Source organism: Balaenoptera borealis (assembly GCF_965194805.1).
Source record: "Balaenoptera borealis genome assembly, chromosome: 1".
In the NCBI taxonomy this organism is placed as follows: Eukaryota; Metazoa; Chordata; class Mammalia; order Artiodactyla; family Balaenopteridae; genus Balaenoptera; species Balaenoptera borealis.
The window spans coordinates 173,352,852-173,376,307 of NC_138860.1; the positions used below are offsets into that span (position 1 = coordinate 173,352,852).

General features: G+C 46.0%; 1 protein-coding gene and 1 long non-coding RNA gene across 6 annotated transcripts in view; one reads left to right on the forward strand and one right to left on the reverse strand.

Annotated features, from left to right (window-relative positions):
• ARID1A (AT-rich interaction domain 1A) overlaps positions 1-8,513 on the reverse strand; it is a 75,534-nt gene extending 67,021 nt beyond the window's left edge. For 2 of the 5 annotated variants that reach the window (XM_082349105.1, XM_082349103.1), the window contains exon 1: positions 1,355-3,391. In XM_082349105.1, coding sequence (XP_082205231.1) covers positions 1,355-2,491 — 1,137 coding nt within the window. In that variant the 5' untranslated portion in view covers positions 2,492-3,391. Of the gene's footprint in view, positions 1-1,354 lie in introns of all 5 variants that reach the window. The other 3 variants (XM_082349106.1, XM_082349102.1, XM_082349104.1) reach the window with 3 other exon arrangements.
• Positions 8,514-18,681: 10,168 nt separating this feature from the next.
• Positions 18,682-23,244, forward strand: LOC309608852. Its single transcript, XR_014233112.1, has 2 exons — positions 18,682-22,767; positions 23,079-23,244. It is a non-coding gene; the product is annotated as an uncharacterized lncRNA (long non-coding RNA).
• The last annotated feature ends 212 nt before the right edge of the window (positions 23,245-23,456 follow it).

Below are 23,456 nucleotides of genomic sequence, written 5' to 3' on the forward strand. Positions count from 1 at the left end.
AACACCTAAATATGAAATTCTCTTTCAGAAAGCTTCCAGTTCTCAGAAAGTTTTTTCCTACCCCCTCTGATAAAGATCCCACATTTGCCACTCAATAAAAAGGTCAGTAAAATAATTTCAATTCTGCAAAGCAAACAGGGTCAAAATTACTCAAGACAAACGCATCTTCAGAGCCATCAAAGAAGTCATTTATACCATCAGGAAAGTCACAAAACCAAAACAAACAGCAAACCCATTGTAGAGAAAAACTCAGCTACTGTTCTGACAACACAGAATCTATTTCAGTCTGCATAAAACATAACAAGCAAAATAAATCCAAGGTACAAGCAAAATGCCACTGCCTCCTCTTTTGTTTCGGACACAATGTAACAAGGGCAGCCTGTCTTGGGCTCTGCTCCTGCTGATACAGTATTGCTGCTTAAACCTCCCTCCTCAAGGTCACAGCCAATTTCAGCTCTGGAATAAAAGGCAGATAGTGGCAGCGATGGTTTGGGTTATCACTGGCAGAAAAGCAGAGTGTAAAAGTTTATGAGCTCATCAGGATTGTTGTACCATTACATCAGAGGCAATTATAAATGGCCAAGAGCAGGAGATGGGGAGCCAATCAGATCACAGATAGGATGTCAACCTAAGACCAACTGTCTCCTGGCTTTGACAGAAGGATTTTACCTCCATAATTCAAATCCCAAACCAAAGCAATCTGCACTTACTACTCCAATCACTCAGCTGTTTACCAGCACTTCCAGGGAGAAGCCCAGGCCACTGGGCCGACGGAGACTAAGACAGGAGACGGCCCGGGCTGCCCTGGGTGGACCGCAGCCGGCCTCTAGCTGCTCCCAAGCAGGCCCCGGCCCTCCCTCGAGGTGCCCCCGAGCCCGAGGGGCCCCTCCTTGAAAACACAGATGGGGACCGGCCTAGAAGAAAGTGGGCGGGGGGGGGGGGGTGGAGCAGAGAGGAGCGGCAGGTGAGCAAAGAACTGTTCACTCAACTCCAGACCTCCTAGCACTGCCTATACCCCTAACCTGACCCCCCAGCACCCCGTCACCCTGGGCCGGGCCCTTTCCCGCACACTCTGCTCCGCACCCCCTGGAAGACTCCCAGGGCTGGAAGGGACCAGGGTAAAGGGAGAAGGGGAGCAGACACCTCAGGGAAAGCCCCACACAAAGGCTGAAGGAGGGAAAGAGAGGAAGGCAGACAGGCAGCCATTTTAAGAGGGAAGAACGAGACAATGGCAGCTCCCCAGCAGTGGGGGCCCCGGACTGGGGGTAGCCCACGGCTGTGGCCTGCTCCCCGCCACCGCCCCCCACTCCCAGGACCCCGCTCGCCCCAGCCCCCTCCCCACTCAGCCGTGTACCTGCGGGGTCCGGGCGAGCGGCTGACCCCCGCCGCCGCTGCTCCCGGGGCTCATGGGCGCGTGGTGGCTCCTTTGTTGGGCTCCTCCCGAGGCGGCCGCCGCCGCCGCCGCCGCCGCCGCAGCAGCCCCCCAGCACTGCGAGGCCATGTCCGCCGGGCCCTTGCCGGCGCCCCCGTCCTGGGGCCCGCCGCCGTAGTCGCCCCCGGGGTAGCCCTGGTAGCCCCGGGCCGAGCTGGGCGACGTGAGCAGTTGGTTGAGGGTGGGGGTGGCGGTGGGCTGGGGGGTTCCCCCTCCGGCCGCTGTGGGGCCGCCTCCCCCCATGGCCCCGAAGCGCTGCTGAGCGAAGGACGAAGACGACGAGGAGGCGGAGGCGCTGGAGGAGGGAGGCGGCTTGGAGCCGGCGGCCGCCGCCGCGCCGGACCCCGGAGTGCCACCTCTCGGGGAGCTCAGCGCGTAGGCCTGGGGGGGCGGGGGGTAGGCGCTGCGGTTGGGGTAGTAGGAGTTGTACTGGTGGTTGGGGAAGCCGTGGTCGTGCGAGTTCTGCTGGGGCCCCGCGTAGGGCTCCAGGCCCCCGCCGCCGCCGCCGCTCTGCAGCGCTGCCAGGCCAGGGCTTTGTTGTCCGCCATGTTGTTGGTGGAAGACGGCGGCCGCCGCGGCGGCGACGGCAGACGGGCTCCGGCCGTAGGGTTGCCCGAAGCCGTAGGCTGGGGGCGGCAAGGCGGCCGCGGCTGAGTGAGGAGGCGCCCCCACCCCGTCGCTGCTGCCGCCACCACCGCCGCCGGGCGGCTCCGTGAGGTTATTGTTCAGGGCGGGCCTAGGGCCCGCGTTCCCGTTCGAGTTCTTCAGGTCCGGCTCCGCGCCGGGCCCGCCACCGCCGCCGGCTCCGCCGCCGCCGCCACCCCCATTGCTCTCAGCCCCGTCCTGCAGCTCCTTTCCCAGTGGCTGCGGCGGCCCCACGGCGGGGCCCTCGCTTTCCTGCCCGGCGGCTGCCTTCATTTCCCCGCGCTCGGCCGCTACCGCCGCCGCCTCGCCCCCCGCCTCCTCCCGCTGCTGCTGCTCCGCTTTCTTCAGCTCCGAGGGCGGCGGCGGCGGGTTGCCCAGGCTGCTGGCGGCGGCGGGGGCGACCTGCGCGGCCATGATCCCCGCTGTCTCGTCCGCGGAGAGACCCGGCCCTGTCTTCGTCTTCTTCCCCCCTCCCACCCCGCCCCGGGGCCGAATCCCCCGGGCTGCCCTCCCCTCTCGCCCGGGCGGGCCTCGCGGGGCTCCGCTGCTGCGCTGCGCTGCGCTCGCTCGCTCCTCTCCCCCCCGCCCCGCCGGCTCAGGCTCCGGGCTGGCGGCGGCGGAGGAGGAGGAGGCGGCGGCGGCCGAGGCGCCGGCGGCTCAGCTGCTCCCGGCTCTGTAGGCTCGGGACCCGGCTCTCCCGGCTCATTCCCCCCAAGCCCTTGCCTGGGAATGAGGGGGGCGGTGGAGGCTCCGCTCCCCAGGGCCTGGCCCCGCTGTGACTCTCCGCTTTCTGCTGCCGGAGAAAGGAGGAGGGAGGGAGGGAGGGAGGGAGGCAGGCGAGGGGGAGGGGGCGGGGAGGGAGGGAGGGAGCGGGGGGAGGGGGACCCGGGACGGGCGGGCTGGAGGGCGCGCGGCAGCAGCCCAGGCGCCGGGAGGTAGAGTCGGAGCGTAGGCCGGGCCGGGCGCCCTGCCTCCCTTCCCCGGCCGCGGCGCGGGCTGAGGTTGCTGCGCGGCAGCGGGCGGGCGAGCGGGCGGGCGGCCGGACTGAGCGGCTAGAGCGCCCCACTCTCCTCCGAGTCCCCCTCACTCCGACACGAGGCTCAGCACTGCCATTTTACCCAGCGCCGTCGCGGCCGCCTGGCAAACCCGGAGCGGAGTGCGGAGCGGGCGCAGGCCGTGGAACGGACTCGCTCCCGTCCCTTCACAAAGGAGGAGGGGAGAGAACCAGCCGCGGCGGCGGCAGGCCCTCTGCCGCTTTCGCTCGGCAGCGCCGCCGCCGAAGGCTTCGGGGAAAACCCGGCCCGGAGCTCGCGCCTCTCCGGAGCCTGCGCCGCCTCCCTCCTGGCGTTCCTACGCAGGTCGGTCCCCTCCAGGCCGCGCGTAGGGGAGCGGGCAACCGTGAAGTTTACTCGGGGCTGCAAAATTGGCCTGAGCCCGAGACCGCGGCCGCCTCGGCCCAAGCCTGACCCCCTGGCAGCGGGCCTGGTCTCTTGGCTGCTACTTAGCACCTCTACAGCACTTTTCTTCTTCAAAACCTTTTACAAACCCGCTCCAAAGAACCAGCTGAGCCTTACAGTTTATCCCTTTGCAAGCTGCAAGGAATGACAGATCATTGTTTTAGACTTTCCGTTTTCCCACCCTTCTGCCCTCATTAGCCAGTCTTCACAAGGCCCTGGGGGCATGAGGTCTATTATCTCTATTTTACAGAATCAAGACAGAGTGTTAGGGGACTGCCCTGTCATTTAAAGTCAGAGCAGAGGAGGGTGGCTTTAAAAAGCAGCAGAGTCCCCACAGCTGCCCCTAACTACTTAGCATTAAAAACAAACAAAAAACAGTGGTCAAGGGCTTCCCTGGTGGCACAGTGGTTAAGAATCCGCCTGCCAATGCAGGGGACACAGGTTTGAGCCCTGACCCGGGAAGATCCCACATGCCGCGGAGCAACTACCCCCGTGAGCTACAACTACTGAAGCCCGTGTGCCTAGAACCCATGCTCCACAACAGGAGAAGCCACAGCAATGAGAAGCCCGCGCACCGCAACAAAGAGTAGCTCCCACTCACGGCAACTAGAGAAAGCCCGCGCACAGCAACGAAGACCCAATGCAGACAAAAATTTAAAAATTAATTAATTAATTTTAAAAAAACAGTGGTCAAGTTGTGCCATATTCAACAATGTGATCAGAACATCAGAATGGGTTTGCGATCAAAGCTGGTCATCTCAACACTGACTTAAAATAGTCACCACTGAAGCTACTTTGAGGGCATATGACAGCCTTCTAGTGGGAGAACACAAGCCCCACCTTTGCCCACAATGACCAAGAGCCCCAGTCTCCAAAGACAGTACCTGTAAGACTGTAAACAGATCACAGAAGAGGCTTCAGGGACTGGAGGAACCTAAGTGTTCAAAGAAACCACTGCAGAAGAGGGATGACCAAATGGAGGAAACTGTTTTCTCCTTAAAGAGAGAAAAGGTGCAGTCTAACAGGTCACTTAGAAAATAGATGCAACCCAAATTTGTTTTCTGTCCTACACTGTAAAGAATCATCAAAGTTTACCATTACATTCTAAGAGATGCTGATTGAGCTGGAGGCATACATAGAAAATTCTAGATCCACAGGCCCCAAATCCCAGCAGCAGCCTTTTCCTCCCCTGGCTGACTTGGAATGCTCTGACATGACAGGCTTCAAAAGCCAGAGAGGATCCCAGCTCCTCACCAAGCCCAAGGCTGCCTTGGGAGAGGCCAAGCCAGCTAGTCACTAGACACCAGGGCCTTTTTCCCCCTTAGATTCTGTAAATGGAGACTTCATGGCCACAGAACCATTACCTTAGAACTTCCAGATTTTGCAGGCCCCTGGAGTTTTGGCCATGCCACTGGTCACTGTGAATAATTCCAAAAACCTGAACTCATTCTTACCCCCAAGAAAACCTAAGAGCATCTTACACTAAAAAAGCAAAAACTTCCTACTGGTGTTTTCTTTCCCCCCAAGCCAAGAACCAAACCGGCCTACCAGGATCTGACTGACTGGAATGGACCAGTGCCCTCCTTTCACTCACAGTCCTCAGGGGCAACAACTCGCCGGGTGCATTAGGTCCTAGAAACCAGATTATAGGCTGCCTCTTAACTGGAGCTTGGCTATTTAATCAACTGCCTCTGAGCTGGCAAACAGTCTTGAGTCCTGCGCACAAATGAGGAATTTTTTACATGCAATTACCCTGCCATTTCCCTCAGAGGTGGAGTATAATGAGAAACCTGGAGCCCAGTGAAAATCTGGAAGCCAGAATGAATTTGTCTCCAGAGGAAGCCCTCATCCCCTTTCTTCAATGGCTGTGAAATTTGGAAAGTGCCAATATCCCTGTCCGACACGTGGGCAGGCTGTTTTGAAAACAGCCACCATTTTTGTCTAGCAATAAAGTGCACAAAAAATCTCTCCACCTGGGTTGAAGGAGGTAGTAATGTCGGATTTCTCCTTTCCCACTTTTTTTTTTTTTTTTTTAATCTCAAATCCTTTAGGGTCCTCTTCCACCCCTACCCTTAGAGCCCCACATCACTATCCCGAGTTGACGGGAACTTTCTCAGAAACTGGCCCATCAGCTTTCCCTAGGGGTAATGGCTGCGGGAAAGGGGGGGAGGGGAGGAACTGGGCACGTGGCTGGCCCGAGCTCCGAGACCCGGGTTTGGGGCTGTGGGTCCTCCCGTTGGTGGAGTTTTCTCCCCCACGGCCCCTGCCTTTTAACCCCACACCTAGGCAGCTCAGGAATCCCGGCGCCGATTGGAGAACTAGGACTAGGACAGCGCTACCCGCACGAAAGCTCCTTTGCCACCAACAGCCTGATGGCAAATATGGACTGAATCGTTGACATGGAAACCGGACTAAAGTCTCGCTCGCTCCGTCACAAGAGAGTTCTTATCGCCGTCCCCGACCGCACGGCACTTGGCAAACGTGGACTGGATCCCCGGCCCGGAGGATCAGGCGGAGTTTTCTGCGCGCAGCATTAACTCCCGCGGCTGCCGCAGCCAAGGAAGGGGGCAGGGCTGCCAGGACAAACCGACTGAAAATGGCAGAGAATGTGCTCTCATTTTATCTGGCTACACAGTGTGCATGGATTGGGCCCCAGAGTAAGGGAACAGCCTATTAAAATCCACGCAGTCAACTGCAAAATGTGGAACCGGGGCCTGGAGGGTTTGCTAAGAGAGGGAAACGTTTGCAGGGAGGACAGCCCTTCCTCTCTGGCAATTTGCTTCCCCTAAGTGTCCGAAATACAAAATTCAACAAACAAACAAAAGATCGGGCCCGGCTCCTTCCTTTCCCCACTCTTTTTGAAGGAAGACGTTTAAGCCCAGGGACCCAAGTGAAGGTTTGCCTCGGTTCTGCACTAGGGCGCGGCGAAATAGGTGGAGCGCCGGCTTGTAGCCTCACACGCGTCCCCGCCGCGCCGAAGCAAGCAGATACCCAGCGGAGCTCTCCGGAGTGCGAACTGGAGCTGCGAGTTTGAGCAAAAGGGCAACTATGTCAGTTGACGGAAGCCCGAAGCAGAGCTCAAAGCCTGGCGTGGATTTCCGTCTGGAGCTGTCTGTTTCTTAAAGTTTGTAACTCCGTGTTCTGAAAACAGCCCCAGCGGAGGCTTTGGGAGCAGTGTGAAAGTCTAGCAGTACCATCTGACAGCGAGCTGCAAAACTTTGGACTGTATATTAAGCGAGGGAAGTGGATTGCAGCAAGAGTCAAGGCAATTCATTACATTACCGGCTTCCAGGCGGGAGCTGTAAGATACGAACTGGATCGCCACGGAGAAAAATGGAATGGAGTCCGAATGGCGCTCAACAGCCCTGGTAAAATTGCGCTTGCCCAGCACCTAGAATTCCAAAGGAGCAACCCCAGAGGTATCAAGCATGGTGGGCGCTCAACAACTGCTTGTCTAGATCCTTCTTCCACTCATCTCAGAGTTTTAAAATAAACAATTTGAAGGAATTTACATTTCAGAATAATAAGGAACACATTTTGAGAAATGTTAATTTCTGAATGAGGCTTTTTTTTTTCTTCACCAGAAGAGTAGCTCTGCAAAAAATCCCTTAGGTATAAGTCAACTTGCTTTTTTTGTACCAAAATAAAATAAGAACTACCCTCACCATCACCTACCCCAAAACTGAAATCTAAAATAAAATTAAATAAATAAAGGTCCAGGCTAGTTTGGTTTGTGGTGGGTTTCAAACAAAGCAAGCACCCAGAGTCAATCTAACATGAGGGAAAAGGCACAAACTCTCTCACACTAATACACACATTTTCCTTATCCACTTATCTCATTGGTGAACTTGTTGACGATTCTTTTGTAGAAGATAGAGTAAAACTATTAATAATATTTTAGAGACAAACAAACCAACCAAGACTGGAGTTTTATAAAACCACTGGGCAGATCAGGAATTTGGCATTTCTGCTGAGCCTCACTGAAGGTTTGTGTTCACCAACTGACACAAAAATAGTGCAGATATGAAAAACCTACTTACAAAGAAGCTTGAAAGCCACTTTACAGTCCATCAGAAGAGACATGACAATTTTGTGTTTGGTACTTATTACACAAAGCTGTTTTTAGATTTGAAGAGCTAAACACTAACAACACTACCAAGGAAAGATAAGGTCACCAATCTTAATACTGAAGGTATTGCTCAGGAACAGTAAAAGTCTGTTTTCTTTGACTTCCCATATTAAACCAATACAGGCTGCTTTTGTTCTGCTTTATTCTTTAAAACCAATCTAGAAAATTTCACACATGTAAAATGATTGTAGGGGAAATTTTTGAAAGTTGAGAGTAGAGAAGAAAATCAGAAGGAAAATCAAATATTCTAGGTGGGTATTTCTTTCAGCCCTGATTGCATAGAGCTTTCTTACACTGCCATTTTACTGAGATAGGAAAAAAAGTCAGAGAGTGGGGAAGTTTCTCATAGTAACTCTGGAATGGATCTGGAATGGAGTCTTTTGCTCCAACACAAGTCTGTAGAAGAGAGGTGGAAAGAGAAGGAAAAACCCAGTGAGCACTGACAAAATGGAGGGAGGTAGGCATGCAGTCCTGTGAAACAGGATAGGAGCCTAAAACAGCAAGTGTGCAACACAGCTGCCTCAAGAGAATACTCCAGCATGATCATCCCAGGGTTTTTATGTAAGCATCAAGGAAAATCCAAAGGAACTTATTAAGCATAAGGCAGGAAGTGAATGACCGTTAAGGGAAAGCATTCTGACTAGCTTTAATAGAGTGTAAATCCGTCTATCCCTACTGAAAAACGGCTTCTTCCAAAGATGAAAGTGGACCAAATGAAAAAGTCTGCTGAGGGGTACTGTAGTAGTAGTGGTGAGGTACTCCAGTGAAATGCAGAACTTACCAATGACACCAAGGGAAAGCTGCCAGGAAAAATTACAGTGGGTTTTGGCACTTTTCCAAATTATCACTTTCTGCACTGAAATTTAACAACACTGAAACTGGATTCAGAAGCTACCAGAGTGGCTGGGGGTGGGGACCAGCAGGTTGGTTCTAATTGGCCTACCCTTCCAAAGAGACTACTGGAGGCCTGGGTATAAGTGTGTTGTTCTTCCAGTCTTACTGTGGAGGGAGAGAACAGGAGACAAAGGTGAAATAACCTAACACATTTCATCAAGCCTACCCAACAGGCCATTTAAAAACAGCACTGAAACACACACACACACACACACACACACACACACACATTCCTCTCCACCACAGTGTGTTTTCATTAATAGAGTCCATCTACAAACTATGTTCAAACAAAAGAATACACAATATCACACTACATTAGGTACTATTTTTGCCCCAAACACCAAGATCAGGATATAGAATACACTTTTTTTTTTTTTTTAGAATACACATTTTTTAATGCGGTCCCTTTTGACCTCAGAACAAAGTCCAAGAGCCCATTTAAGTATTTTTTTTCCCCATAGTCAATCACGGTTACTTAAAAATATGGCACTCTGTCCAGAAAAACCTGGAGTTCATGGCTGATGTTGTTCCACTTTAGCCCAGCTAAAGTTGGAAGTCCAAAGTATCTAGAAAAGAAGGATGCTAGTTGACTCCGCACGTACTCTCTGGTTTTTTATGAACTAGCAGCCAGTATTTCCAAGATGCAATCATAGGAGAATTGAGATACTACATAGCCTTCATAAGATATTCTCTAGGAAGATGCTTAGAAGTAAGGAGGTCGCAACCTGATTGGCTACTGAGGATTTTTAGTAATCCATTATTAGCACAGTTGGTAGCTATTACAGAGAGTTTAGGCAGAAACTGTTTTATAAACTTAACCAATGGCGCACAGTCTCCACGTTGAATATTCACCTTTCATGATGAAGCAACTTTATGCACCCGCTCTTCTTCAGCAATCCTTGAGTTGCATGTGCTGTTCTAACCCAATTTCCACCAAAATGAGTCTTCTACTTAGGCTCAGTACTCCTGTGACCATGTTATTCTTTCAACTAGAAATTAATAGTATGACTATTGCCAATAAGATCAGTCCAAAGCCATATTTATAAACTTAATTAAGTAACTTGTTCCTTGCTCTAACTATCAACTGGAATACTTATTAATGCTATCCTTGGCAGTAGACATTTCTAAAGTCCCACAATAAAATTCATAGGGGAGCCCTGCAGTAGCAATAGTGCTAGGAGTAAATACAGTAGCAAACAGAAGCAGTCATGCTGAGCCATAACCATTCACTGACATCACCTTTTGACTGCCAGTGAGTGATTCATATCCTCAGTGATCTTCTAATTGAAGATTAATTAAATTTAGTAAATTCTTCACCACTGCACACATTGTACTATCTAACCTAGTCTTTCCCTCACCTCTACCTGCTCACCCCCCCCCACACACCTCTGACATCATGTTTTGGTGTGTGATGCCAAAATATGAGAAATGCTTAACAGGAACAATACAAGAAACATTTTCTTTTTTTATTTTTAATTTATTTATTTATCTATTTTTGGCCGCGTTGGGTCTTCGTTGCCGTGCGCGGGCTTTCTCTGGTTGCGGCAAGTGGGGACTGCTCTTCGTTGCGGTGCGCGGGCTTCTCATTGCAGTGGCTTCTCTTGTTGTGGAGCACAGGCTCTAGGCATGTGGGCTTCAGTAGTTGTGGCTCACGGGCTCTAGAGCGCAGGCTCAGTAGTTGTGGCGCACGGGCTTAGTTGCTCCACAGCATGTGGGATCTTCCTGGACCAGGGATCGAACCCGTGTCCCCTGAATTGTCAGGCCATTCTTAACCACTGTGCCACCAGGGAAGCCCTCTATTTTATTTAAAGTTTTTACTTCTAGGGAATTCCCTGGTGGTCCAGTGGTTAGGACTCTGTGCTTCCACTGCAGGGGGCAAAGGTTTGGTCCCTGGTCGGGGAGCTAAGATCCTGCATGCTGCACGGTGTGGCCTAAATAAATAAATAAATAAATAAAGTTTTTAGTTCTATACTTTCAACCGCAGAACACACACACACACACACCCGTGTGTGTGTATATATATATATATTTTATATATATTTATTTATATATTTATATATATATATATATATATATATATTTTTTTTTTTTTTTAAAGGGATGAAAAATGCTGGCCAGGACTAGGGTTATACCAAACATATCCTACACTGTCATTTTCCAAACTACATGAAACAGAACAAAAACATGGAGGAGAAGGAATTTACAGGAATGAGGTACTACAAAGACATTGCAAACTCTGTTAGAGATGTTCTTCTTGGGAGTGATTGGGGGTGGAGGATGAAGAAACGGAAGACAAGAGTTAAAGGAGGATAACCTACCTAATATTCAAGGCAAAGAGCCTACAATTTGATAGTCTCTCAACCTTTGAGACAAAGGTCCAGGCTTTCATTCTAAGTCAGACTTCCAAATGGCTATATCCATTTATAGACTGTAATGATCAAGATTTCAGATTTACAAAATCTAATCATATGGACTATGTATGCTCTGAAGCATCAGAGCAGAGGTTCTCCATGAGTCAAATGACTGTCCTTTCACTGTGATGCTTTGAAACCAGTCTAGAAGTTTCCACTTTTTGATTTTGGATGTCAATCCTCTCATTCAGTTTACTGTAAATGGAAGGTTCTCTGACAATTACCCTGCTGTGATGTACAACATTGTAATATACACTACTTTTGTACCTCCTATAAAGTACAGTGTAGGATGATGTCTAACTAACAGGAAAGATAGGCCTTTTTCCTTCAAAATTGATAAGTTCCTAACTCTCAGGGCAAGATCCCTCATTTTCTAAGAAAGTTGATGAATAAAGAGGAAAGAGGAACAGGGAAAAACTTAAGACATGGCAATTCCCATTCTATGGGACCTTAAAGAAATTTTGGTGAGTACAAAGAAAATAATGGATGTTAAAAGTACTTTGAGATCACTGGCCTAATTATCAAAGATATTATTATTAATATTACTAATGCTCTTACACTCAGGTTATATTTTAGTCATTTTCCCCCCTTGGGGAGAATAGAATTAAGATAACTTCTCTCCTCCTGTTCATCTTCTCCTACTCTCTTTCTGTTTGTGTCACATAGGCTCTCACGATGGGTAATTGTACTTGGACTAAATGGCACAAAAATGTCCACAAGGCACAATCTATGCCACACCGGCTGCTCTCAAAGCTCAGGCTCCTGCACATAACAGTGCTCATGCCAGGGATTCCTGCATAGACTAGAACCCAGTCCTCCTAAGGCAGCTATGTGGAATTATGAGATATTTGTTTTACCTATTTGGCTGACTCTGGGTTTAGAATGGTCTTTGGTCTTTATAACAAGAGAAACAACTGTCCACCAAAATGAATGGCTAAGATGCACCAAATGAAATAATGTCCTTAATTGGTCGGATAAGAAAGGAAAGAGCAAGCCGACTTAAGAGTCCACTTCATTGCAACTCTTCACCAGAATCCTGGTGCTAGATGAGGAGACAGGATATAGCCTTCCAACCTTTTGATCCTTGCTGTTGAAGAGAAGAATTTGATCTTTAAGATCAGTGTTTAGGGGGTTTTTCAAAATTAGTGACCTGGGAAGTCCCCAGCCAGCAGCTAGCACTTCCTCACTCCATAAACACGTGACTGTCCCTTTCAGGGGGCTGGTGTTTCCAGTCCAGCCTTTCTGAGGCCCTCATGCAGCAGTGACACAAAACAGAACAGTTAACAGAAGAAATCCTAAATATTCAAAGCTGCACTGAAGACATAGAACTTCTTGTTTCCTTCTTCAAATTTCAAAATATGTCTTCAACACAATTCTCCCTAAAACAAAATTTTTGATTTGTTTTTGCATCTCCAAAACCAGTTTTCTATTACAGTGTTTACAAAAGTTAGAGTGATGTTTACCTTAAATTCTAAACATTTACCAGCTGACAGCATTACAGTCTTCTATAATTTAAAAAACAAATAGAGAAGAAAACAAGTTCTTAAGTCTCCATACTGCTTAGGCCTTCATATAGCTAATGCTGAGTACACAGTGATAGAAAGGTGTTGGCAAGGGGTTAAATTTACAAAAGTGTTAAAAAAAAAATTTAAAAAAAACACAAGAATGATTTAACAAGAAGGAAGAAATGAATTTCACTAATGCTGTATGCCAGGAACTTGCCAGTTAACAATTAGTATTCGCTACATATTCTTCCAGAAACTAGGAAAATCAAGGAGATAAAGTCAGCCTAAAAGTCGAAAGAATATAGAAACAAAAGGAAGCAAATACATTGAGCAGCCCCTTGCAAGTCTACAACATTCAGACTGTAGCCCAAGTATAACATGGAGGAACAAGGCACCTGGGTGCTTGCCTAACACTGTAGTCCATGGACCTCCCAGGTCAGAGCACCACAAGAAGGAAGAAGCAGCAGTCCTCACTCTAATCCAAGCTGTGTGCCTGTGATGTCTTGTCATTTGTGGCAGGAATCCCTCTTCCATGGGGAGCTATTGAGGAGTAGCCTTGTTCCAAAACAGGGTTTTCCAAATTGCCTCTCTCTGTAGGCTTCCCTGAGGGCCAGGCATTAGAAGAACTTGCCTGCTGTACCTGTAAAGGAAAAGGAAAATAGCAGAGGCCCTAAAGTGAAATTGAGTAACTCAGTTTGAAAATTTTTTTCAACAAAAATAAGTCATTGATGTTGAATTATTCCAGCTTAACACTAGAGAATCAGGGAGACCAAAATTCCTTATTAAATATCCTGAACTTTTTCTTTGAATCTCTTAATAAAAGAACAAATCCTCCCACAAAAAAGAAAGCACACATCTACGTATTAAAAATTATATTCCATATGGATTTTACTAGAGCTCCAAACAATGCCTTCTTTAGGCAGATAAAGAAAAATAATCTTAGAGAAGCATCTCCCACACAACCAAAATTTCAAGATCTAGGAGATTTTAAAGAAAATATGGAGTGATGCAGATGCGAGAAGGAAAGTGTGGTAGCTCTCCCACCTCACACAAATATGATGACAATGATAGTAGTTATCTCAAGAGTGAGTATAATGTGTGTGCCATGGTCTCCAGCACTCACAAAAATCCGCTGAGATAGGTATTAGTATCTCCATTCTATACACAAAGAAACTGAAACTCTGATAGTCCAAGGCCATGACATTGGTTAATGATAGAGCCAGGATTCAAACCCAGTTCTCTTACAATTCCAAATCCTGAACTTTTCAATAAAAATGGATAATAAATCCCATAATGTTAGTAATGTACTTTTTCAAGATACCTGTATTAACTGTTGTTAATAGAAGTTGTTGTTAATAGAACTGTTGTATATGGAAGCATCATATATATGTTAAGCCACTAGCAAGTCAAAACAAAAATATTTACTTGGCATTTTAACTTCAGTACAGAGCTGACATAATACTAATCCCAATCAAAGAATAAATATAATTTCAATGAGTCTCTTAGAGTCTCTCTATTCAAAGTGTAATTCTAGGACCAGCAGCTTCAAGATCACCTAGGAGTTTCTTAGAAATGCACAGTCTGGGCTTCCCTGGTGGAGCAGGGGTTGAGAATCCGCCTGCCAGTGCAGGGGACACGGGTTCGAGCCCTGGTCTGGGAAGATCCCACATGCCGCGGAGCAACTAGGCCCATGAGCCACAACTACTGAGCCTGCGCGTCTGGAGCCTGTGCTCCGCAACAAGAGAGGCCGCGATAGTGAGAAGCCTGCGCATCATGATGAAGAGTGGTGCCCGCTAGCCAAAAATAAATAATAATAATTTTTAAAAAAGAAATGCACAGTCTTAGGCTCCACTTTAGACCTTCTGAAACAGAGTCTGCATTTTGACAAGATCCACAGGTGATCTGCATACAAATTAAAGTTTAAGAGGCATTGGCTTAGAGACGGGTGATTCCAGGAAAAGGCATGCCTCTCATCCCTATTGAAACCATCGGTATTCAAAGGACCAGGGAGGGAGAGAAGGGTTAAGAATGCACTCACGTTATAACCTTTCCTCTCTGGTTTTAACTAAATATTCATTTTTTAAAAAGTAACAGCTTTATTGAGGTTTCATTGCAATTCCTCCATTAAAGTGCAAAATTCAATGGTTTTTAGCTTATTCAGAGTTGTGCAACCATCACCACAACAAATTTTAGAACATTTCATCAACCTAAAGAGAAACCCCATACACTTTAGCAGTCACCCTCTCTTTGTCCCCAGTCTCAAGCCCTAGGCAACCACTCACCTACGTTCTGTCTCTATAGATTTGCCTGTGCTGGACATTTCACGTAAGCAGAATTGTACAGTACACGTCTTTTGTGATTGGCTTCTTTCACTTACCATGTTTTCAAGATTCATCCATGTCGTTCATCTGTCCATCTTAATCCTTCCTCATAAGTGGCAGTTATTCCTTTAACAGACGTATGGGTGCCAGGCAATGTGACCTCATCACCCATTCCTCCCAGTGGAGCTCCTGGTGCCACTGCTCCCCCAGGAGAAGCCTTTTTCCTTCCATCACTAACTACCCTAATAAGGAGGTCTTTAACAGAGTTCCCCTTTTCCGTCTTTTCCCTGGGACTTAGTAGCTCAAGTACAGCTGGCCCTTGGCCAAGTTTCTCTCCACAACACCTGCAGGCACTACCAGTGCTGCCACCTCATGCCCGTTTCTTGAAGTAGTGGACACTGGGTCAGGCACTGTCTTCCTCCCCGAGAGCCCAGCTCTTTGCTGTTTCCACAGCACTCAAGGTTGTGACTCATGACAGAGTGTGACCAGGAGAGGTCGAGGGTGTGCCATGTGGCAACGCATGCCTGGCACCTCCAAACAACCAAAAGGCAGAGAAAGAGGCAAATGCAAATGCACTTGGGGCTAAAGGGGGCATGTTTTGCAATCTCTCTTCCTGATTCTTGGCTGTTTCTTCAGCTCCCATTTCTCTTCCTCTCCTCAGTTCACTTTCATTTCCCTACGTTACTCTTCACAGAACAGGGAACCTAAACATCTTTTCCTGTTCATTTCTACCTGGATTGTTTTCTCTTGCCACCTCCAGCAGCATAACAGTTGTGTACTTAGACATTTGGGTATGCTAAGTTACTTCTATAAAAAAGAGAGTCGGTCTAAACATTCTGCCCTACTGAACAGCAAAACAAGGAAAACGGTTTTCCGTTCTCCAAAATCATGATGTTCTTCTTTAATAAATGAAGCTGCCCAAAGCCAAATTTCTGTTATGAAACATAAATTATCAGTCCCAAAGAAAAACTAGCATGGTAACAAAAACATTTTCCCTAGATGCCTGTGCCTGGATTTGGGACCTTGTCTGAGTTCATTTGGGGGCATATAGTTCCATTACAGACTGTTGTACACTGCACTGTACTCCTTGAGTAGCTTATATATCCCCAGGTCATGCCGTTATGCCTGGGAAATGCTTTCCAAATTAAGGCTCCAGTTACCTCAAGTTCTCATTGCCACTCTATCATGTTCATTTAGGAAATGGTTGGATACTACTACATGCCAGCCCTGTGCTGTACGCTGTACATAAGACAGACAAGGTTCAGCTCTCGTGGGGTTTTGCCCTGGAGGGGATGGGAGGGAAGATATATAATGGTAGACTGCAGCCCTAACCAACCTGTCATGTGCTTGGCTGATTCTCTCAGTGTGTCTTGAAGAGTCCTGCTCTTCCTGAGTGAATCAGGCAAGAAAGACCCTGCTGTCTTGGACAGTAAGGAAGAAAAGCAGATAGATTCATGTGTTCCTGGCTGGTAGTCTTGCAGAACCTTCTGCTTTCAACTTACTTTGACCCTTGAATAACAAACAACCCCCTAAGAGCCACAGAGGTATCTCAAAAGGTGAGAACAATAGCATTAATGGACTTCAAGATATTATTGAATTCTTAAACAATAGCTTATATGTATTAGGAATTGCTTAGAAATTGTTCTTATATATAATCTTTGTTCATTTATATAATTTCATATTATTCAACAGTATAAATAATTTACACTGTGGGTTTGTTCATATGATCATCCTTTAATCCTTGGGAACTCAGAACAAGGTGTTACATACCTTTCCTATTTTCTACTCTTTTTCTCTTCCACAGGGCTGGACATACCAATGGGAACTTGTTACACTTTTACCATTAGTCAGCTTGTAGAGGAATGCATTATTTATTCTCTCTTGCTTGAGGGTCAAAGCAACCAACCAGATCTAAAGACACATTTAGAAGACTTGTCAACATAAACAGGTGTGTATTTATTCTGACTTTGCTATTACAATTTAGAAAATCTTCATTTATCTAACATTTTTGAAGGACGTGAAAATTCTGAATTAGTTTTCTAATTAATTTAAACTAATCCCCTTAAGTATAAGATGTTTAAAAATCTGCCTTTAATGAAATATTATTTTAGGGACTTCCCTAGTGGTCCAATGGTTAAGACTCCACGCTTCCAATGCAGGGAACATGGGTTTGATCCCTGGTCAGGGAAATAGGAGTCCACATGCCGCGCAGCGCGGTCCCCCCCCCCAAAAAAAGTATTTTAAATAAAATAGATCCCTGCCTTCTTGAAACATAGCAAATATACTTTAAACTCTTCTTATTTTCTTGGTCATTGTTAGCATTAAGAAATAGAGTGCAAAGTAATGCATTTTGGGAAATATCAAAATATACTAGGGACTTGCCTGGTGGAGCACTGGTTGAGAATCCGCCTGCCAATGCAGGGGACATGAGTTCGAGCCCTGGTCCAGGAAGATCCCACATGCCGCGGAGCAACTAAGCCCGTGTGCCACAACTACTGAGCCTGCGTTCTAGAGCCCACGAGCCACAACTACTGAAGCCTACGTGTCTAGAGCCCGTACTCCGCAACAAGAGAAGCCACCGCAATGAGAAGCCCACGCACCACAACGAAGAGTAGCCCCCGCTCAATGCAACTAGAGAAAGCCCGCGTGCAGCAACGAAGACCCAATGCAGCCAAAAATAAATTAAAAAAAAAAGTTTTAAATTAAAAAATAAATAAATAAATAAAAATAAAATTGAGTGTCCACTATACGCCAGGTGTACATATTTTCTTTCCTATACCTTGAACAGTGCTGTGAAATATATAACAATCTTACTTTACACCTATGGAAAACTGAAGCTAATAGATATTAAAGGAACTTAACTGGGTCACAGGAGTGTTAAGTTTAAGAGCTGATATTCAAATCCAACCCTTAATCAAGAGTCTGTATTCTGACTAATAAGAACCTCCTGTATAAAAAAATAAATAAAATAAAATTTAAAAATTCAAAAAAAAAAAGGAGTCTGTACTCTTTTTTTCTTTTTTAAAATGAGAAAACAGAAGTTTATTTCTCAAATAACAGTGTGGAAGATGCTGAGCAGCAGGTAGCTCTGCTGCACCTGGTCAATCAGAGACTTGGGTTCCTTTCATATTTTTGCTTTGACCTCTCTTAGGATTTCACCTCAATTGCATGGTCAAAACTCAGTCACATGCACATCTGGTCCAGCTTGCTCTGGAATGGTGGAGGTCAGACTGGAGTGGGTAAGGGACCCTTCAAGTCCTGTGTATTGAGGGAAAGGAGAGATAGGGAATCTGGGTGCCCCTGGGTAAATAAGGAGGGTTAAGGACTAGGGGTGCCCATCTCTCCACCTCCACTCACCTCCCTCTCTCTGGTTCCCAGATCTAGAAAGCTACTCTCAAATTCTGCATCCTTTCTATTAAGTCAGGTTGTATTCCTTATACTGTTGCTAAGAGGTAATAATAGAGTATTCAGCATGTATTCAGCAGGGTAATTGAGGCCAACTTGACCATGGACCTACTGGTAATAAATGTAACCAACCAGCTGTGTTTGTAATCATCAGTTATCATTAGAAGATAAAGTGGAAGTGGTTCTTCCCAGTTGCTAGAATCTCCCTCTGAGGGAGGGGTCAGGAGACCTGGACTAGCCCAGCTGGGTCCAAAGGCCAACTTGTTTAAAGGCCAAGGTTGGGTTCCATAAGAGCAGATCTAAAGCCACCTGATGGGGGACTTCACTGGTGGTCCACTGGGTAAGACTCTGGGCTCCCAATGCAGGGGGGCCGGGTTTGAACCCTAGTCGGGGAACTAGATCCTGCATGCATGCCACGCAACTAAGAGTCGGAGAGCCGCAACTGAGATCCCTGGTGCTGCAGCCTAAATAAATAAATAAGTAAATAAATTTTAAAAAGCCACTTGATAAAAACCAAATGGCCAAATATTAGGCAGTTAGGGATATGAACACCCCATCCAGAGTGCAAAGGCAAATGTTGAACTGATATAGTACAGCGTTGAGACTTTGGTGAGAACAAGTACAAGCGTAGTTCAATAAGAGGAAATCTTAGGCGATTTCCTAAAACAATTGTTATTGAAAGATATGTAGAGGGGTCAACCTTGCTTAAAGGGGACAAAATCTTCTGTGATGATACTAAGAGATGATTTGAATCGTAGGAGCCATTTACAAGCTTTGTCAGTCGGTCAGTGGCATAGTCCATAATGAATGAATGACAATGAGAACTGTGCTTTTCTGAGTTCTTATTTAATATTTACAGCAACTTTTAAAGTCTTTAATTCTTTAGTTTTTCTTCCTTTTTTCCCTTTAATTGTGACAAACACCAATTCTAGTGTGCCTCAATTAATTCATGGTCTTTCTTCCATTTTCTGTTTCTGCTTTAGGTTAGTTTTATGCTATAATTAGTTATCTATCAATATATATCTATGTCTACTGTATTAGAGTTTCTGCTCAAACTGCTTCTACCCAGTTGGCTATGCCATTCCATGATTCTCTGGCCAACTCCATCCTTGGGTGGGTTTTTTTACTACATTGGGTTCTTCTGAAAAGTCTGATTTCAGCAAGCTTGCATTTGAAGATTCATACATGTGGTAGTCAGCCTCCAAGATGGCCTTCAATGGTCCTTACCTCCTGGTATTCGTGCCCCCCTCATGCTGATAGGGATGACCTCTGGAACCAGTAGGGTAGTGTGGAAATAAAGATATATGAGTTCTTTTTAAAAAAATATTAATTAATTAATTAATTTACTTATTTGGCTGCACTGGGTCTTAGTTGTGGTGTGGGGGATCTTCACTGCCACGTGTGGGATCTTCGTTGCGCATGAGGAATCTTCAGTTGTGGCTTGTGAACTCTTAGTTGCAGCATGTGGGATCTAGTTCCCTGACCAGGGATCAAACCCTGGCCCCCTGCATTGAGAGTGCAGAGTCTTAACCATTGGACCACCAGGGAAATCCCAGGTATACGATTTCTGAGGCATAAAAGACTTGTGGCTTCTGCATTACTCTCTCGGATCACTCTCTTTAGAGGAAACTAGTGGCTATGTCTTGAAGACAAGCAACCCTATAAAGTAGTCCATGAGACAAAGAACTGAGGCCTCCTGCCAACAGCCAGGTGAATAAGCCATCTTGGAATTGGCTTTTTCTGCCTCAGTTAAGTCTCAGATGACTGCAGTCCCGACCGACACTTTGACTACAAAACTCATGAAAGTCTCAGAACCACAACATTTAGACATTCCTGAACTCCTGACCCGTAGAAACTATATGGAATAATAAATGTTTATTGTTGTCTGAAGCTTCTAATTTTGGAAATTATTTGTTATATAGCAATAGATAACATACAATATGCTTGGTGGCTTTCCTTCTTTTTTAAAAAAAATATTTATTTATTTATTTATTTATTTGGATGTGCCAGGTCTTAGTTGCAGCATGCGGGATCTTTAGTTTCGGCATGTGGGATCTAGTTCCCTAACCAGGTACCAAACCTGGGCCCCCTGCATTGCGAGCACTAAGTCTTAGCCACTGGACCGCCAGGGAAGTTCCGTTAGTGGCTTTCCTTCTATCTAAATTCCTTGTAGTTTTGCAGGACACCTTGAACTTCTCTTCTTAGCTTTGAAAAGATCGAATTCTACATTTTAAAATGTCTGTCTATCTCCTTCATTGGGGCAGAGACCACATGTAATTTTTCATCAAGCACCACTCCCAGCATACAGAAGGCATTAAAATATGTTTTAGTAAATATCTAATAACAAACAAAATAAGGAATCCTAAACCCAAGAATGATTTGTTCCCAACATTTTGTATCCCTAAATATATTATAGTGGTCTTTCCCAAAATCATTTTTCACATAATATTAAAACATTTATGTGCCTCTATTGTAGCATTATCACACATAGTAATAGTTGGCAGTCTGTGAGCTCCATGAGGGCAAGGACCTTAGCTTATTGCCTTTGTATTTCAGCATTTGCAAGTGCCCGCCACAAGGGTGTTCAATAAATGCTACTGAGTGATAAATTAAGAGAAGCAAACGGGGACTTCCTTGGTGGTGCAGTGGTTAAGAATTCGCCTGCCAATGCTGGGGACACGGGTTCGAGCCCTGGTCCGGGAAGACCCCACATGCCGCAGAGCAACTAAGCCCGTGCGCCACAACTACTGAGCCTGCGCTCTAGAGCCAGCAAGTCACAACTACTGAGCCCATGCGCTACAACTACTGAAGTCCGCGCACCTAGAGCCCGTGCTTCACAATGAGAGAAGCCACCGCAATGAGAAGCCTGTGCATCGCAACGAAGATTAGCCCCCGCTCGCCGCAACTGGAGAAAGCCCGCACACAGCAACAAAAACCCAACACTGCCAAAAATAAATAAATAATAAAATAAATACATTTTTAAAAAATTAAAAAAAAAAAAGAGAAGTGATCAATCTGTGGGATGACTAAAGATGGACTTCCCATGATACTATTCAAGATTTGAAGGTATGCCATCTCACTCAATATTGCAGTTTTGGGGATTCTTTGCTTTGTTGTGGAATCATCACTTATACTGAATTTTTTCAAAAGCCTTATTAGAAAAAAAAAGTCTTCTAATAATGCCCCTTGACCAAACCAAATTTAAGTAAGAGGTTCTATTCAGAGAGACAGTAAATCAGAGGAAGGATAGTAACATCTTCTGGTCCAAATGCTGCTCCAATTTGGCAGATGGCGAACACAGGAAATACACATTCCATAAGACATGTGGATCCATAGACTAATCAATTCATGTTCATGCTGAACCAGCAAATCCAAGGATACTAGGCACAGATTCTGCAATTAGAAGGCCTCCCTCGAGAGAGATTGCCATTCAAAATACTAGAAAGTCCAAGCGATAACCGGGGAGTTGGATGATTCATGATACATGGAATAGTAAAGCCCAGAGCAAAATGCCTTGAAACTGTATAGTATTTACAGTAATACTCATAAACAGCTATGGGTGCAAATACCATTATTACGGTGTCAACAAGTCAGCAGACACTTTTTAAACTAATTTTTATTTTATGTTGCTGTGGAAATTTACAGTAGAACTGTTAAAGTCATTCTCAGTGGAAAAAGTACATCTAGGACTTCCCTGGTGGTGCAGTGGTTAAGAATCCGCCTGCCACTGCAAGGGACACGGGTTCGAGCCCTGGTCCGGGAAGATCCCACATGCTGCGGAGGAACTAAGCCCGTGCGCCACAACTACTGAGCTTGCGCTCTAGAGCCCGCGAGCGCCAACTACTGAGCCCGCACGCCACAACTACTGAAGCCCGTGCGCCTAGAGCCCGTGCTCCGCAACAAGAGAAGCCACGGCAATGAGAAGCCCGGGCACCACAACGAAGAGCAGCCCCTGCTCGCCGCAACTAGAGAAAGCCCACGCACAGCAATGAAGACCCAATGCAGCCAAATAAATAAATAAAATAAATTAATTAATTAAAAAAAAAAAAAGAAAGCCATTAAGAAAAGTTAAAAAAAAAAATGTACATCTAACGTATCATGTTAGGGACTTCCCTGGTGGTCCAGTAGCTAAGACTCTGTGCTCCCAACACAGGGGGCCTGGGTTCGATCTCTGGTCAGGGAACTAGATCCCACATGCCACAACTAAGAGTTCACAAGCCGCAACTAAAGATTCCACATGCCGCAACAAAGATCCCGCACACCACAACTAAGACCCAGCACAGCCAAATAAATATTAAGAAAGAAAGAAAGAAAGAAAAATAAAGTATCATGTTATACTAGAACATATCAAACATGATCTGTCCTGACTGCAACCAAAGCTGCTTATACAAATTATACAATAAGTATACTCACTAATTAAAACTAGCAAGAGTATCAGTTGATTTAGGGATGACTGAGAGTTGAAACAGTTAATTTTCTTCTGTTACTTACAGTTCCTATTGCAATGACTACTAATATAACTTATTCATACTAATGTATCCATGTAGAGTTCTCATCAAAATAATGAGGTCGGGGCTTCCCTGGTGGCAAAGTGGTTGAGAATCTGCCTGCTAATGCAGGAGACACGGGTTCGAGCCCTGGTCTGGGAAGATCCCACATGTCGCGGAGCAACTAGGCCCGTGAGTCACAACTACTGAGCCTGCGCGTCTGGAGCCTGTGCTCCGCAACAAGAGAGGCCATGATAGTGAGAGGCCCGCGCACCGCGATGAAGAGTGGCCCCCGCTTGCTGCAGCTAGAGGAAGCCCTCGCACAGAAATGAAAACCCAACACAGCCAAAAAATAAATAAATAAATAAATAATAATTTAAAAAAAAAATGAGGTCATGTTTTTCACTAGTGGTCTTTCTTACTATTGATGACCTTCTCATCCCATGTACAAAGAATTGCCATAAAGCAATAACAAAAACAAATCTATCTTATATTGCCAAAGTATAATGACCAGCATGAAACACAGATCTTGGTTAAAAAAAAAAAAAGCAAAGATAACATTTAAGCTGGTACTCCCATATTCAAACATTTTCGTTTAGATCATATTGTATTTAGCCAAAAAGAAGAGGCCATAGTAATGCCAGCAATGGATCACACAACTTTGAAGAGGATCTCTCAGCAAAGTCAGAGGAGCCACCAATGTACACATGGTGTTTAATGAAACATAAAAGCACTAGCACTGGGCTATGTTTACACGGTGTTGATATAAA